This window comes from Andrena cerasifolii, chromosome 8 (genome assembly GCF_050908995.1).
Source record: "Andrena cerasifolii isolate SP2316 chromosome 8, iyAndCera1_principal, whole genome shotgun sequence".
Lineage (NCBI taxonomy): Eukaryota > Metazoa > Arthropoda > Insecta > Hymenoptera > Andrenidae > Andrena > Andrena cerasifolii.
The window spans coordinates 13,278,689-13,296,557 of NC_135125.1; the positions used below are offsets into that span (position 1 = coordinate 13,278,689).

Here is a 17,869-nt window from a genome sequence, read left to right on the forward strand (position 1 = left end):
TGAACGGGGTCGCGTGACTAGACGTTGTTAGAAGTGTGTGCGCGACTTAAGATTGCAAATCGCTGGGAGGAAACGTAATTTGCATGAATATGTAATACACTGCCGGAGATATCGATGGAATTGATGCTAAAGATAGTTGCTGCATACCCACCTGATGCTAGATACTCTTTCACCGATGAAGCACGAGAAACATCTTATACTGCGCGATAGCAAAAATTCTGCTCTTCTTTGAGACTGAAAGTAAGTCAGTGGAATCCGAGTTTCATCTTCAGTCGCTGACGGTTTGACCACCCAGCGTGCGAATTTATTTAAAGAATACAGTACGTCGGTAACTAAGTGGAAATACCTCACCAATAGAGGAATTGGAGCTTGATATATTTGAGTAAGGCCCTGAAGCAGAGCGGACTTTGAAAAATTTCCAAGTTCCACTTGTCCTTCTATCCTAACCACAGTCGCTGAACGCCCATGGGCGTTCCACGCACCTACGATTTTATAACAAAGCGAATCTATAATGCGTTGACTGTTCTCGCGCAAATGAAGCTACTGGGCAGATAAACTGGCGCTATAAACAGCTGACACTACATCAAAGATCCATTAAATAGTACATCTACCTAACTCTGGTATACGAGGATGCACAGAGGAGCCTAAAGTGTCTTCCCGAAAGTGTGAAAAAAGTTTCCAGAAGATGCCCTCGCAGCGGAACTTTTTCAATTCATCGACACACGGAGGGTATAACGGGTGGTGGAGCACGAAGGGGCAGGGGCAGGGTGCGTACGTGCTCCATTATCATCTCGAGACTTCCGGGACGCGAATCGATTGCAGCGTTACAGACAGATCGATTATCGTCGGAAGATCGTACGTGTACTTACGGATGTAACCGGATCGAATCGATTCGAAGCTAGCCGATCGTGTGGATCGAATTAGGTGGCCCCGTTGCTTTCAGAGGACACGTCCACGGGGCTCGAAACGGGCCGAAACGATTGAAACTCGAAACGGACGGGAAGCAAGTCTTATTCCAGGCGGCCAGTAAACCGAGACTGGCGCGTCTCGCGAAACGACTCCAGCCAGAAGTCTTCGCATCTGGTCCATGTGGAATCGCCATATAGCCACAGAACGATGTACCAGAAATGTGCAACCAAGCTGTTCAAGTAGTTGAACATTCAAGTGAAGGCGAATTTACACGGTTTGGTTTACAGTTTGGTTGAATGCAATAAGAATGTGATAAATAATCTGTGCCTCTGAGTAGGTGCCTACCTTTCGATTTTATAATGCTACATAAATGGGGAAATGAACGGTCTCCATTATTTTTCGATTTATACAAAAACCATGAAAACTGGCACATATCTACAATTTCCTTCGCCGTCGTTTTTAAGTGAACCAGCGTGGTCAATTTCATTAAATTGTGTAAATATTCGCCTTTCAATTCTGTTGAATCAATTGCATTGTTCAACCAGAGTGAACCGTGTAAATTCGCCTTAATAGATCAACTCGAGTAAAGGGAAAGAAAAATGAGGCTATTTGGATCTTTCCAGTTTAAATTCTCCTAGCAATATAACCACTCGAATTGTACAGGTTACTCAAATTTTTAGATTTGTTTGAAACAGATGAGTTGGAATTGTAAATGTATAGCAATATTCCTTTTCATTTTAAAGGGATCCTCTTCATCTTCACATGAAAGATTTCTTCCTCGTGCTCGTCCCTGTGCATCGATTCGAGAACCGATCGTCGTCCTGGCTCGCCAAGCCCGATCTATTAATCGCGATTAAGAGCGACCGCTGAACGCATCTAAATCGCTGAAATTACGACACGGAGCGTAGTGGCAATAATGACGATCGTAATATCGCGCGCTCTTCGAGGAGCACTCGATTAATTTAACCGTGGTCTCGGGACATTAATTATCCTCGTCAGCGGCCGATTAATTATGCTCGGCGTCTCCCCCGCAAACCACGTGTACGTGCGCGTTGTAACGAGCAGCGGAGCCCTTGCTGCCAGTCATGCACGTTTCATAGGAAAACTCTCATCTGCCTCGGTGCAGTGGGCGAGAATAACGGGGCACTGCTGCTTTAGGATTGACAGATCGGATTCTAAAGGAACTGTGGGAGAAACATAGGTGTAGCAGAGTTTTCCCATGTATTATGCCAGTGGAGTTGGTTCTGTTAAATTCTCAGTCAAAGGAAATTTAGTTTCAGAGAAAAGTAGTCGGAGTATTTTTAACCGATCTTCATTGTCATAGTTGTAATTGTTAAATAATGATTTTAAATGCAGTGGAAAGAGGCTAGAAAATGCAAGAATGCATTCAAACAAAAGGGAATATTCTTTTTTCCTAAGGGAAATATTAATGTTTCTATTTAATTTTATAATATCATTGCGGTACCATACTTTTTCAATTGCGACTTGGAATAAGTGAAAAGAACAGGGAGCTCTGTCAAAATATATAGGGAATCATGTTTGTAATCAGTGCTTATAGTAATTTATCATTCCCAAAGATTTTGACCACGATCAAGGAACGATTTGACTACAAAAGATTGATTTTTGAAATACGCTAAGCATGAATGATTCCGAGAACGCACATGTAGCTCAGCAAAGAAAATCACTAAATCCAAAGGGATTTTTAGAAATTTACACATCGATTCTTTAGATCCCTTTGGAACTCTTCACACGATAAAGGAACACGATTAGTAATAAATTTGTATCTTTCCTTGGACGCAGCTGTTCGCCGGGACCGCCTGTATGTTCAAGTCTCATAACAAGGTTTGTTCTCTTTCTGTTTTCAAGTGTTGTGTCTGTCTTTCTAATGCGCTGTCGTCTTCTTTAGCTCACTTAATTGTTTTCTGTGGTCATGTATTCGTCTCTGTATCATGCACATCCTTTCCATCCTCATTGCCATTCCGACTCGCGTTACACGAGCTTGGAATAAATACTTTAACCTGTACATCGAAGTAACTCGAGCAAAGAAGGATAGCTAATAAGTTAGTAATAATTTACCAGCTCAGAGAAGCTTGCAAGTTCATGCTTAACTAGTGAATCTGATCCTGGAATCTAAAACTAAGAACTTTTAATTCTCTGTGTTCTTTTCACTGAAATCTATTGTCCACGTTTGACGTATTCTGCCGAAAGTAGATTCATTCCTATTACAATTAATTCCCGAGGCCCGCTGTGAAACTCCGTTGATATCGTAAGCACAACTTATGTTTAACAAAATCCGAGATTTGCTGCAAGATAGACCGAGATGGTAAGCCGTGCTTTCGACAAGCTCCACAAATAGTTTTCCTTCTCCCTTGACGAGGAGCGGAACGAGTGTCCTCGCTTTGATAGCAGCAAATTCACGGTCCCCGTGAATCGTGACTAATTGTTTCCTTGGCCCGCGACGCCGCGGAAAGGGGACGCGTAACGAAAGCGGAGGGGTGAAATCGGAGGGATTGAATTAGCAAGGAGGCTTCGTCTTCGTCCGACCCGTTGCTTTCCGCCAGTCGTTTCTTCGGCCGGCTGCTGAAGGATGTTGCTCCTCCGAATTTACTCAGACGGCTAGACAACGCCGCTCGCCCCCTTTGTCCCTCCACGTTCCCGTGTAATACGATTTCGTACGCGACGAGTCTTCGCTGTTCTTCGTCCGCGCGCTCCTGCAAGATCCTTTTCACGTCCTGCCTCGTAAGCCTGCTCCGTTTCGCTGCCACATTGTTTCGTTTCCATGCACGTAGCTAATTCGCCCGTTCAGCCGTCTATGATGCTTTGTGTCTGATGGTGTTCCATGGTATCGTTCTGTCTGGGAACACTTGTGGGGAAAATCCCTCAGTGGATGCTTAGTGGATGATATAACGGATGCGCAAGTGTTTAGACTCGCGACAGTTGGAAAATGATATTTCACTCGCGGGAAATAGTAATTGAACAGTGTCGGTCGAATATTTTTGAGCTTGACCTTAGGGATTTTGATGAAATTGAGATATGATATGTTAAATGTGAAATTAGGGGCAGTTTAAGTCATCATTTCCCTGTGGTCGAATTTATTTAAAAAATACAAACCGTCGAAAATTGCAATTCTTGGGAGTAAAATCCTCCACGTGGAATCGATCATATCTCGCATTTGATACCACGGATTTTGATGAGCTTGAAATATGACATAGCCCACCTAAAATTAGGGGGGGTTTAAGTCATCATTCCACGAAGAACTCGTCAGGAAAACCAGAACCAGCGTTCATCTCTCTAAGCAAATCGGCACTTTTCACTCAGGATGACCTATGAAAGGTGCTCTCGAGATCGATCATTCACCTCGCGGACTACTACGCCGCGATTTCGCCGACAATGGAGGCGATTTCGTCGAGATTTCCTTGGAGTTCGATGGAATTGCGAGGAACGTGGGAGCCGGGGACGGAAGCCGAGAAAAGGGCCGCGCGTGAGAGCAGAAGCGGAATTACAGCCGGGCGTAATTCCGTTAATGGAGCACCCCGAAGGAAAACGGGGTCACGTATTCTCGTGCGGGAGTTGTCCGCGAAGAATGCAAATACTAATTGGCGGTGCTGCCGTGGCTTGTTGCACGTGTGATGTCCGCGGCCAATACGGGATCATGTAATTGAACGCATTCGTTGGCGGCAGCCTGGTAATTGCAGTTAACGCGGTGACTGCGACTGCAGTCGCAGCTCGTTTAACCGCGATCGATCGCAGCGGTGCCCCGCCGTTGCCCCTTTCTTTTATTGGTCACGGCGAGAATCGAGTTTGCAAGAATCGAATTTTTGCTCGCGCTGCACGCGCGACAGCTGCGACAGACGGGCGGGAAAAACGAAATAAACGCGCCGTTAATGAATTTTTCATTTACCTTCGGACTCGATGGTGATTGGATTTGAATAATTCGAGGGCTGGATGAAAGTGTGGACGGGGAAACGTAATTATTAGACGTTCCCGCGGGTTCGAGCAGCTTCCTCGTCACGGAATAATTGTGGTATCCGACATTTACATCGGTTCTGAAAAGTTGCTATGCAAATGGAGACGGAGATAAGATAAACTTTTCATGGAGACCTTCCTGTGTGTATTCCCGCTGGAACAGTGCTGAAAATCGAGCAATCTGCGGGGTACTTGGAACCAGTGGGATTTCAACGACGCGAAATTGAAATTAAATACGAACACTTAGAAACAGCGGGTACACGTGATTTCAGAATGATTTCGCGATTCAGATCTGATACTTTCCGCGCACCTAGGAATTCAACTGTACCTATTCCACATTTGCCACCGATAGAACTGTACCTACCACTACGGTCGCTCTTCTTTATACGTCTCGAAATTTGTTTTCGTATTTCTTTGCTCTCACCTCCTAGAATGGTTCCATTTCATAAGAAAATAATCCCTGAAGAGGTTTATTGGAATTGGATAACAGAAAAAGGGTGCCAACCAGGCCTTAAAGTTTAGAATTCGTCAATGTTTCGAATTTAAAGAATTTTTCAAAAATGGTACGCCCTATCGAAATTCTTTAAATCCAAACCATTGATGAATTCTAAACATCAACGGCTGGTTGGCACCCTTTCCTATTGTCCGATTGCAATAAACTTTGCCAGCTATTATTTTTTTATGAAACGGAACCATGATAGGGGGTAAGAGCGAAAGAAATCGTATGTTGAAAAGTAAGACCCACCCTACTGTACCATTGAAAGAATTCTGTATGCTGTCTTGATGCTTTCCAAACACCAACGAATAATTAAGAGATTAAAAAGAAGCCAGCAGTGGGTTTAAGTTTCTCGCGAAAGGCGCGGGTGTAAGTATTAAACGCCTACCATAGAAATCACAGAACGATTGGAATCATCCGTCCCTCTCTCACGGATCATAAACGCAAACGACCACGGTCTGTCGCGAATATTCGCCCAGCCAGTCGCGAGCTGTCCGGTTCGGCGAGTGTGCGGGCAGAAATTCGTTAGGGGCGATAATTGGCGCATAATAGCGAGCGATGCGGGCAGTCGGGCGCGCGAAACAAATGAAAATTAATAATTTCCCTCTCTCTCTCTCTTCGCGTCGTCCGCTCGCTCCCTTTCTCCCGCGCGAGAAACAGGCCGGACTGGTGGCCACAAAGGGAGCAATGGTGCCCAGTCCCTCGGATTTCACGAGGCCCCATTGCGCGGCGATGCTGCACACCATGTTCAACGAGTTCTAATTAGTGACGTCAGCGTGTCGTCAGGTCAATCCACGGTATTTTAAGATAAACCGGCAGACACGATCCAGTCTGTTGGCCGTCCGGCGTCTCGCGGGAGGCCGTGATCCGTGAAACGGCGCGGCGCCTCCCTTTTCTCGCTGATCCCTTCTAGGATCGCGCCGATCCGGAGGAACCGGTCTTGCGATTCGATGACATCGGCCGCAGCCGCGGTACGATTAATTAGACGCGGTCATCTGGCTAACCTGCGCTGTCCAAATGGACGTGATTCGGTGTTACGTGAGTGTCGTGACGGGGAAAGTGGCTAGGGATCATTTTCGTGCGATGTGCTTGCTTCTTTCACAAAGCGGTTTCTGGATTATAGGAGAAGCTGCTCTTCAAGCGCGTTTGATTTGATTGCAATGTTGTATGCGTGGTATTCGCACTCCGTCTGTCGCTCCTACACGAGCATGTGTTCACGATTTTCATGTACGTAGTGTCGTGTGTGTCTGACAGGGGATTACATCTGATATTCGTTAGTGGTAGAAGTGTGCTATTGGTAGATCTGTAGTCTCTATACGAAATACACTTGTGCAGAGTTTTATGGAAATTTGGGTTGTAGATTTACTGGAAGATGAATTTCTGAGACTTGAGATTCCACTTGGAGAACACATTTTAATTTTCGCGGATTTCTCAGCGTTTTTAAAGTCCCCTAAATATTTCCCATGTTTCTTAATATTTCCCCTATTTCTAAATATTTCTGTTTTGCTACCTACCTACGTCTTTAGCACTAGCGAGCTTCCAATTCCACCTTCATTTTCTTAATATTCCACGCAAAATACTCAGCAGTCTTTTTCATACTTAAGTACATAGCGTTTGATAAGATTTTCCTCCACCGTTGCTTCCAAATTGCTGGCCACATTTCTTTTTATCGCGTGTGGGGCACGTACCAAAACTATTGTCAATTTTGCTTGCAGCTGGGGGACGCAATGTTCGTCGAACTGCCACGTGTTCGACTGGACGGCGGCGCACGTGCTTTTCGGCAGCACTGGGGCTACGAATCGCGACCTTTGGCACCTCCTCCACCATTGATCGAGGAAGACGAAGCGGCGATTGAACCAGAGACAGTCAGCCTTCGGGAAGCCAACACCGCGTCTCCGATAGGTGAGTCTGTGTACTACGATACAGGGAAAAATAATCATCTTTGAAGATCCGCGCGCGCAGTAAGTCGTTCGATAAGGTCATTGCCATCGTATCGAGTCGATCGACGTTACAGCAACATACTGGGTTTCAGAGTTTCGTAACATGCGTATGAAAGGCTCTTTTGTGAATTTTTTGGGGGGTCGATGGAGAATTTTAAGGGAAATGTTTAATGGAGACGATGGATAACTTTTAAATTCAAACATGGCGTAGTTCACGTGCAATTATTGTTTATTTATTTATTGATAAACGGGGAAGGGTCCCCATTAGTGTACATGATTGGTATTACAGTTAAGACGGACAAATCACAAATTATGCAAGTAACTACGAACCGAGTCTCTAAAGCTGCTTATATTAACATCAAATAAGTCCATGCTTTCACAATATGTATGGGGAGTTTAAGTCATTAATTTCTACTCCGAAGTTTCTTTAAAAAATATAAGCCATCGAAGATTGCAATTCTTACTTCTGTCATTCCACGTCAAATCGACCACATCTCCCGTTTGAAGTGGGGGATTTTGATGAAATTTAAATATGATATAGCCCGCGTGAAATTAGGGGGAGTTTAAGTCATCGTTTTCCTAATTTCGAATTTGTTGAAAGAAGACATGCCTCGCAATCCCGGGTAATTCTTGCCTGTATTCGCGAAAAACTTGACAGCCTGTAGCTTCTCAAAGCAACCGCCAAGTACCTCCCAACATGTTTGACTTCAACTCCTAAGCCTATACATCTTCAAACCAATAGTAACACAACCAAAAAGTTTACAATAACCTTGCAAAACCTGTGCATAGGCACGTGCAACCTAAAAACGTGCACCGATGCTCCGCCGTAAAAACAATTACAGTTTCAAAACTGAACTCGACAGTCGGCACAAAAGTGTCTTCTTGAAGCCCGTGGAATTGTTGCCGCGCTCCATTCAGCTTCCCCCGCGAAACGCTGCGCCGCAGTATCAAGCGCGTTATTATCGGCACAATGCTTTTTGCTGGCAAGATTCGCTTAATGGTTCCCGCCCGGCAGTGGCCGCGTGTGCCAGGGGTATTCCCGTTTCGCGGTGCGCAACGACAACGGCAACGGAAGCGGCCGTTTCGTCGGCGCGCAAATCGCAGCCACGTCGATCGCTGCTCCTCGTCGATGCTTCATCTCGCGGGTAATGCCCGGAGAATCGGGGACACCCGCTATTAATTGCGCTTTGTCTCGATTGCCGCTGAAACAGCCGTCGCTGCTGACAAATACCCGCGGCTGTGTTCGTAACGAGCAGACATTGTTCGAGGGGTGCGATTCCCCGAGGGTGTACGCCCCCGTTTAAAGAGCGTCAACAGTAGGCAACAAAGACGGTCTTCCAGGCGTAGCGAGGTTCTTGTTCAATTTTTAATAAGCGACGCTTATCGCTCAGCGATGCTGAACTCTCATGTAAATTGGGAAGTGGATGTTGGAGGCGCTTTGGGGATGATCGAGGGTAGGCGAATTATGGAATAGGCTTTTCCACGCCGAATGAATTCTCTTTTATTCTCAGTGTTTAATCGTTCGATGCATTAATGTTAATGCTTATACGTATCACGTTGTATTATTTACAATGTATAAATACAGTTTAGTTGAAGTTGGTGTAAATGAATAGTTGCAGGAATATTTGGAGAAATATGTGTGAGATAGTTGTTTCTCCCCCTTAGTTACTAACATCGACGAAATATAGGATAGAGCGATAGACCTATCACCTTATGGGAGTTCACGTTCACATCACTGACACGTAGAGCCACGGTACTCTATGAAACACTTTTTGGCAGGCACTGACTCTACAATCGCATTGCACACGATTACAAAAGCACTTCTTGTTTTTAAACGTCCTTCAGTTTCTGAAAAACGCGAAAGGGTTCTATTACACGCAAAGTACTAATACACAATGCAATTTACAACTTGCACGGGCTTTGAAGAAGTACCATTTTTGAGCGCCACAGTGTCTTGATCCCCGAAGTGGATTTTCGGAGAGAATTCCGCATGAGTCACACGTATACAAGCACGCACACACCTTTCAGCATTTCAACACATTTCAGAGTAGTTCCTGAGTTGGATGCTGTTCGTGAGCAGATGCCACTACATTCAGTTCTCAAATTATCAGTCGGTAACACAGTTTGGGTGGCGACACGAACATCCATAAGGTGTTAGGTCTATCTTATACCTCGTCTGTGATTTTGAGCCATGCCTAGTGGTAACAGGTGGCCTGCGAGTATCTGTATTACCGACGCACCTTTTGTAGCACCACAGACGAGGTATAGCACGGAAAATGCATTCCAGGGGGAGCTAGGAAACCGAGAGTCGGTAAATCGTTTCGTTGTGTATCGACTGGGGATACTGCAGCCGCTACTGGAGAAGGAGGGAATTTTGAATTTGAATAGATTATTTGATGTATAAGTTACCAATAGTATGGTTAAATAATTGAATTTAGTAAATGAGGTGTTAGACAGAATCTGTTCAGAGCGATATTGAATTGTTTATTTATTCATTAATACAGTCACATTGATATTGTATACAGTTGACGGGCTTCTTTACACGATTACAAATAGTATTACTTGAAACAACTATGATTACTATTAGAACGGAAATTGGAGTGAAATCTATTAAAAAATTAGTCAGGACCCGGTTTATTTAAATCCCGAGTAATTACTAATACGTATAATTATACGTATCTTTATTTATATAGAAGTTATCTTCTAGCAAATATATCGCAGCACAATATGAAATATGAAAACAGAACGATGGTGAATGAAGGGAAAGAAAATAGTGCCAATATTGTGTGAAACTTCTGCATATCGTCGTTGTAAAAGACGCGACAAAGAACCCTAGGAACTTTAATGTCGAAGGTGACATCCGCCTCTTGCGTCAGCGGTTTTCCACCATCCATCATGTTACCCCCCCTCCAAGGACATTTTCTTGGCGACCCTTGGCCCTCTTATTTCCTCCCCTTTACCCTATATCTGCGCCCTGGCTCGGAAAATCAGCTTCACGCGCGCGCGTTCAATCCACGAAGGACAATTCAGCTCCGTCAACTGTGAAGAAAATTCTTCGGTGTACTACCGTAAAGTGGGGGAACATTGGCAGAGATTTAACATGTATTAAAGAAGGAAAAGGTAAAAAAATTGTATACATTTTGACTCTTGTAGCGCATTTACAAAAGACGCAATGTTATGATAGGATACTTAAAGCAAATGCAAGAATGTTAATTTTTATATTATATAGTAAAATGTTCCAAAAGCATGCTAATGTTCCCAAAGTTTACGGTAATCGTTCTTTTTGGGGTAATAAAATACGAGTAAGTAATTTAAACTTTATTTTGCAACTCGAGTAACTGATCTTACTAAATGAATGCATTTCTATCGCATTTTAACACGTACGCGTTGAATCAGAGTGCAGCATTAAAGTCTCTGAGAGAGTACTCGCGATACAGTGACGAGGCTGACAAGGGATGGATGTTTTATTTGCCAGCGGATTTTTTCCTCCCCTGACGTGCAGCCGCGCGTTATTATAATTATTATTGAAATTGCACGCGGCGTGTAATAATACGCGTGTAACGGACGCGTTGCCGAGTGACGGCAATCACGCGACGCAACGGGGATTATTAATTTAAACGTAATACTACGTCGAGATCAGGGATCGCATAAACGCGCGTTCGTTGCGACTGTGCGTACCCCTGGTGATCGACTGGAGAACACGGAAAGTCGATTACAGTCATCCGAATTGAAAAAAGTGTGCTTCAACTCGCCAGCTTGTGTGTTAAACTTAGACGCTGTTTGCTTAACGCTAGCAGCCGAATTCCATAATTTCCTTTATGGATATTTTTTAATATCAACGAAGGCTTTCTTTTCAGAATCAGGAAAGTGCAGTGTTAGCAACTACTTGCGTAGGGTGTTTTAGATCGCTTGGAGTTTAGTTACGATTTGGTGGGAAATTTAATTCTCCTTGCGATATAGGAAGTGGTGGATGATGCGGACATGTTGCAGTTGCTGCTGTTGTATTCTGCTACAAATCGTATGTGTGTTGGAAGTATTGAATTGCTTCCTGCGTTATGCTGCATCCCCATTCCTCAACTATACTATTGAAAACGCATCCTTAAAAAAAGAGCAAACGATGCTTCTTCAAACTCTATTTATCAAGAAAATGACTCGATTCGTATCATAATATTCACATTGAAACAGTAGCAATTACTCTTAAACGTAGAACCATGATTACAAAGTTAATTAGTAGGTATTCTCGTGCGTCCCAATCGCCCACTTAAGTTCACCTTACCAGCGCACAATCGGCAAGATCGATGTCACCGTCATCAGCAACATCTCCAATCCACTTGCTGGAGCAACAGAAACTCGAGTTTCATCTCTCGCTCGAATAAGACAATGGCGAATCGGTGGAAGGCCTTCCTTATGCGATCATCGCTTAAGTATTGTCTGAAGCACCGGACATGCCCTCGCCGGAAGTGCCATCCTAGCCTGTACGGTTAGATTCCCTCGTGTCACCGTTCGCTCGAGGATCAGGCGCGTCCACCAGTCACGCGTGAATGCACGCGCGTTCTCCACCCACGCGAACTGCGCACAGAGGCTTAAAGAATGAATCCCGCCGATTGCTACATCTTCGAGACATCCACGCCGAACCTTCGAAAGCGTTCCTCCGTTACGCAACGCTGTTCGGCGCTGCATGGGGACCTGCGTGGTTTTGTAATTTAGCCTCCGCGAAGATTTATGATCGAATACCATCGAGCTCCATTTTTAGAGGATGCTGGCGATTTTTGCACGGACTGCTCGATAAATTACGGTGTCGCTGGTAGGGAGATGATTTCTACCCGAGGAATCGAGAGGAGACTGCGAGCGCGAGTCGTTTTCTGCTGCTGCACATGATGGAGGATTGCTAAAATAGTTTGTGGAAAGAAGAGTTAGAATTTTTATCGAAGAATCTTTGAAAAATGAAGAAAGTGTGACACACTTTCGATTTTCTTTCCCCGAGATCGAGGCCAATTCGAGTAACAAGTTCTCTACACTTTCTTTGGCAGAAATGCGTGCCTTCAGATTTGGAATATAATGCAGAAATAGATGGAGAAGATTTGCCGTTTCTTCGCCGACGCGCGTGCAGAATATTAACAGCGATAACTGTTTAATCATCACAAGTTATAGCCACGAGTAATCTGCAGAAGGTAATCTCTATGGGATGATTTAAATCCACAAAAATACCGGTCCGGTAATTCATGCGATGGGTAATGGCTGCTGTTCACCCAGCAGACGATTAACTAAACGTAATATCACACGGCGAGTGACTTAAGCGGCCGTGCTACGGCTCTATCCGCCAGCAGACCCCTAATTTCAGGCGATTATAAACCAATTAATGGAAACCCTCGAACGGATAGGCGATGCAGAATTTTTCGTTGAAAATCGCGCGGCTCGCGTGCACCGCGAACGAAAACCGTTAAGCGGAGAGTAGGAGAGGAAGAAGAAGGGTGATTAAGTGTTTCTTTGTGAGCTAATCGCGCGATTCGCATGCTCGCGGCGCGTACTCGAACGTGACGCATTCGAGAGAAGACCGCGAGCCTAGAACGCTTCTCTGAATCTCTAATGATCAGAATCACCTGCGGAGACTGGGGAGGATGTGGCTGCGAGCGATGCCCACAGAGCGCCGTGAAACATTGCAAATGCATAAATTCCGAATCCTCTTATTAAGTATGACTTCGAGGCAGAAGCTGCTGCAGGAAAGGGTAAATCTTCGGGGGACTATCAATGGGATTAAAGCATCTTGAAATGGCTTTCAACTTTGCTACGGATTACCTCATTGAAGGTGGATGATCGAGGTTTCGAATTGTGCTGAATAGTCGTTGCATATAAGAGGTTTTAAAAAACTGGAAAATTTTTAAATAACTATCAGTAGTATAGTAGGATCTTGAAATGTTTTCGAAGTATTGCAAGCAGTAGGCTTAAGGGGAGGTTCCGGTCTAGAGCCCCAGAAAGTAGGTGATCTTTAGGAATTAATTAAAGGAAAACTACTATATATAATTTAATGGGACTTTTTGCATTGTATTAAGGATGTCTTAAATTATAGAAATATATTTTTTGTTTTATAATTCATCATTACAGACGGCACTGGGGAGTCGTTAAAGTCAAGGCGTCAAAAAATTGATCAAAATTGGTGGGACCTGTATCCCTAAAAGTTATTATCCGATTCGACTGAAACTTTTTTTATTTTCAAGAATATACTTCTGGCTGGGGGGGGGGGCATAAAAAATGCAAAAATGACATTTTTTAAGAAAATAACGACACTTGAAGTTTGAAATCACTTTTCTCCTATATTTTTCGTCCTTTCAACGCCTTTGAAAAATATAAATTTTAAAATTTTTGTATTTTTTTCTGGTTTCGCTCCTAGCCAGAAGTATATTCTCCAAAGTAAAACAAGTTTCAGTCGAATCGGATAATAACTTTTGGAGATACAGGTCCCACCGTTTTCAGAAGACTGTTTCGAGAAAAACGCGTTTAAAGTTTTACGTGGGTGCCGAGCGGCCGGGTGTTACCCATGCATTTGCCGCTACTCAAATGCCTATAACTTCGGGAATATTACGAATTTCAACAAATCCTTTTAAACAAGTATTCCTAAAAGGTTGAACATTCGAAAAATGAAATAAAAAAAAAATCGACTTTTAGACCGGAACCTCCCCTTAAACTACTGAAAGTGGAAAGTCTTTTTAAATATTCTTCGAAGATCTTCGAAAAAATATTGAGAGGCGTGTAGATATTTAAAAATCTGCGATGCTGTTTAAACACTCAAGGTCTCCAATCTTTTTTGTTTCTCAAACAATTGAATTCATTAAGTTTCATATATCATGACTCCAACCGTATACTGGATTAATAGTCGCAGAATTTAAAGGCTCGTGGCTAACTGTAAACTGGAAGTGCCTTGCAGTGACATCGAAAACAAAGAAACAAGAGGCACGGACGCGGAACGCGGAATTACATAATTGTTGGAAAAAATCGAGATCTTGGAGCTTCTTTTGCATTATCCCTAGTGTCTAACGTTTGCAATGTAGCATTATTGCGGTATCCATGAAGGTTAACCGCGACATCAGCTCCCACTTTACTCTTTCTCATTCGGAATTTATCTGATAACGTTACGTGTATGATTTATTATACGAGATTCTTCATAGTCCAGTAATAGTCCCACATTCCTCTACTTCAACTACTTTTTTCTGCTCTTAAAGATAATATTCCTTGAATTTTAGTTTTCCAATGTATCACCAATTTGAAATATTTGGGTTTAAAAAGTGATAAAATTGACAGAGGCCAGTCGATTTAAGGCACTTAAACTTTTATTTTAGTTTTCCAATGTATCACCAATTTTAAATATTTGGGTTTAAAAAGTGATAAAATTGACAGAGCCAGTCGATTTAAGGCACTTAAACTTTTATTTTACTTTTACTTAGGCATTTATTCTACCCCCTTTGCAACGAACCACTTAGCAATGATTTCATAGATTCTACCGCATTCTGAAAACTTGCCAGTCAAGTAATGCTACAACTATGTATGTTTACCATTCTAATTAACCAGAGAAAACTAGACTAATCACCCACGACTCATACGATTCTCACATTTGCAGCAAATCAACAATCCATCTAAATTGAGCTGCATACCTTAGAAAACATTTTCTAAAGTTCCTTTCTCATTTCTCTTTCGCTCCCTTCAGTTTCTCTTCTTAAAATTCACACCTTCGACTCAGAATCCTAAAATTTTACAGTCCATACTTTCCATTCACTCTAGCATCGAATAATTATCACAAAGCTGCATTTTCTTTGCCGAAAAGTTGGAGCTTTGGATTATACGTCCACCGATACTGCCAGTGTGTACACGCTGCTCTTAAAACGTTCATTACCGAGAACACATTTGCGTAACAGGGAGTAACATACGAAAGTGCTTTCTAGTTTGCTCTTGATACGTTGGAAGAATGAAGTTCTTCGCGGGGCGCGTTTACTGTGCCTCGTTTTACACTCACGACCCTAATTTCCCTATTGTTCGCCAGGTGCGATGTTACGCTTCCAGCGAGGCTGGCTAATTGTAGAGGCAACCGTTGCTCCACTGCTACTACGTGGAAAAGACCCTGAGCCATATGTATCCGTGCGAAGTGGCGTCGTTCGCCTGAATTAATTAGATTGGCGGGACTTTGTGTGGAAAGTTTAACGGTCGGGGGTGCCTGCAACACTTATCGATGTACGTAGACGCGAAGATGCACGTGGGTGGCTAAAACGCGGATGTAAATAGAGTACTAAAGTTAGGTAGAACTACTTAGTTAAGAGACGTATCGAAGTTTTAACAGAGGTACCAATGTCCAAGAAGAGACTTGTTTCGAGGATGCTTTGTCTCTTTTGTTTTAGAGCGAATAATTTCTTGTTGTGATGATTTCAAGTCTGGTTAATAGGGTTCTGTATGCGATGGATAATTGGGACTGTAATTAGTACTGCATTAGGTTTCGAATAATTGATTTTTAACTCTTTGCACTCCGATTTATTCTGTCACAGATCGAGCAGAGATCCTTTGCGAAATACTGCACTTAATGAATATAAAATTTTGAAATAGGATAGATCATAGTGTCTCTAGCGATTTTAGGATTAATTAGGCCAAGTTATGCAGAAACCCTCGAAGTTACAAATATTTAGTTAAACACAGTACCTACGGATCCCATACATTTGTGATCTTTATTTTGCAAAAAATTTCCAACCCATAGAACAACTCTTACATTATACAATTATTAAAACTGCCAAGCTATAGTTCCATTTTAGGCTTAAAAAAACAAAAACTACAGACAATTTAAAATAATATTGATTATACTAATTACTATTGTAAAAGTATGACAAGAAATAAAATATACCGAATAGAAATAAAGCTACTTTTCTTTAGCAATTAAAATCTTCAAACTAAATTTACTCAATTTCAGATCACTGAGGGTTCGTAGCTATTTGAATAACTTGGCCCAATTATTCATTTAAATCTAGGAAAACACAGACTCTCTCATAAGGTTCAATGATATCAAGACGTAACTTTAATATGCAGAATGGCTGTGATGAATCGTGGCAATTTAAGTTGGGATTTTTAACTCCGTGCATTGAGTTGTGCGGTATTAATAATTTAATTTAAATTGGAGGTGTATGTGCATATATAGAAGCTTGCATTGGCATTTGAGGAAGAAACATGCAGCAGGTTAAAGGAAGTCTGCAATTCACTTGTTTCCTTTTGTTTTAATAAATGACCTGCAATTTGGAGAGCCTGAAAGACACGATTCAATAGTGGACCGATTATTTCCTTAAAAAAGGGCTCCACAAATGTGTAATTTGAAAGCAGAAAGTGGCCAAGGTGTTGTCCAGCAATTTCCTCATGCAGGATGTACATACATTACTGCGGTTCATCGTGAATCACTAGTTTTTCCCCTGCCACGGGTTACTTTATTCCTATTTCAATCTGCTGCTTCTCTGTCGTTCCCTTTTGCAACACGAAATTCATGATACCTGTCATTTACAAATCACTGGAAGCATACGAATCATACATCTATCGTGCTTAATTCCGAAACAGCAACAGAATACTTCATATCCTGACTCCACCTAGTCACCACATAGACCACATAGTTGACATCATACGATGTTAGTGAATCGTCGTCTCATCGTTTACACCCACGTCGTACTTATTATAGGCCACTGACCTAATACATCACTGGTCCATCCTTTGCTTCCCTAGTTTACAAATCTGCACACCTCACTAGACAGCAACATTCCACTTTATCTTCCACTCTCCATCTCTCCTACTAAACTACATCCAACCTACCCGAACCCAAACATACTAAATCTGAACTGTCTGACGCCCAATCCTTCATATCGCAATCTCTTTGCCGAAGCTCCATTCACCAGGACACCCCCAAACCTCGCAGCACTTCAATCACAACGGATTTACGTGGAAGAAAACAGTGCTCTGTTTTGAGACACTTCTGCCTACCCAAATACACGTAAGATCGAAGTCCCCCGATTCCCGTTGCCCAATGACCAACACGCCGCTCGCTCCAGATCCCTGGAGCCGCGCGTTTCGAAAGTGGGTGGTGCAGCGTGTTCGATTCGAAAGGCCGGAGCGATGCCTAAACGATAGTAATTCGCAATCGTCGCTTCACGCTCAGTTTAATCCGCTCGTTTATTTTGGAAGAGCGACTTCCTGCGAGGCGGGGCACTTATCGTCACCGACAACCGCATATCCTCCGGCTGTTTAATCGCGACGTGGATCCCAAGGACGCGTATTCTGCCGCGATACCTCGTCGAAGACAGTTCGTCGATCGGCGGGGAACAATCGCGAGCCCCGATAGTCGTGGAAGAAGAAAACGACACGAGAGCATGTGTTTCTCGCGCGGATTTCTCTGCTGGAGCGGAAGCTGGCGTTGTTAGCGTGAAAGCGGAGATCGGTTGAATATTTATGAATGTCATTAATAAGTGGCGAGGCGGTGTGTGTCGTTTATAATGGCCCTAGTTGCACGCTTTGCAGCTTCAACGGGGGAAAAGTGACGTGTCGAGGC

At 43.2% G+C, this 17,869-nt stretch overlaps 1 protein-coding gene across 7 annotated transcripts in view; it reads left to right on the top strand.

Annotated features, from left to right (window-relative positions):
* Raskol (Ras GTPase-activating protein raskol) overlaps positions 1 to 17,869 on the top strand; it is a 365,041-nt gene that overhangs the window by 160,819 nt on the left and 186,353 nt on the right. For 5 of the 7 annotated variants that reach the window (XM_076819087.1, XM_076819082.1, XM_076819085.1 and 2 more), the window contains 2 exons: positions 2,710 to 2,751; positions 7,087 to 7,273. In XM_076819087.1, the coding sequence (XP_076675202.1) occupies positions 2,710 to 2,751; positions 7,087 to 7,273 (229 nt within the window). The remainder of the gene's footprint in view (positions 1 to 2,709; positions 2,752 to 7,086; positions 7,274 to 17,869) is intronic. The other 2 variants (XM_076819088.1, XM_076819083.1) reach the window with 1 other exon arrangement.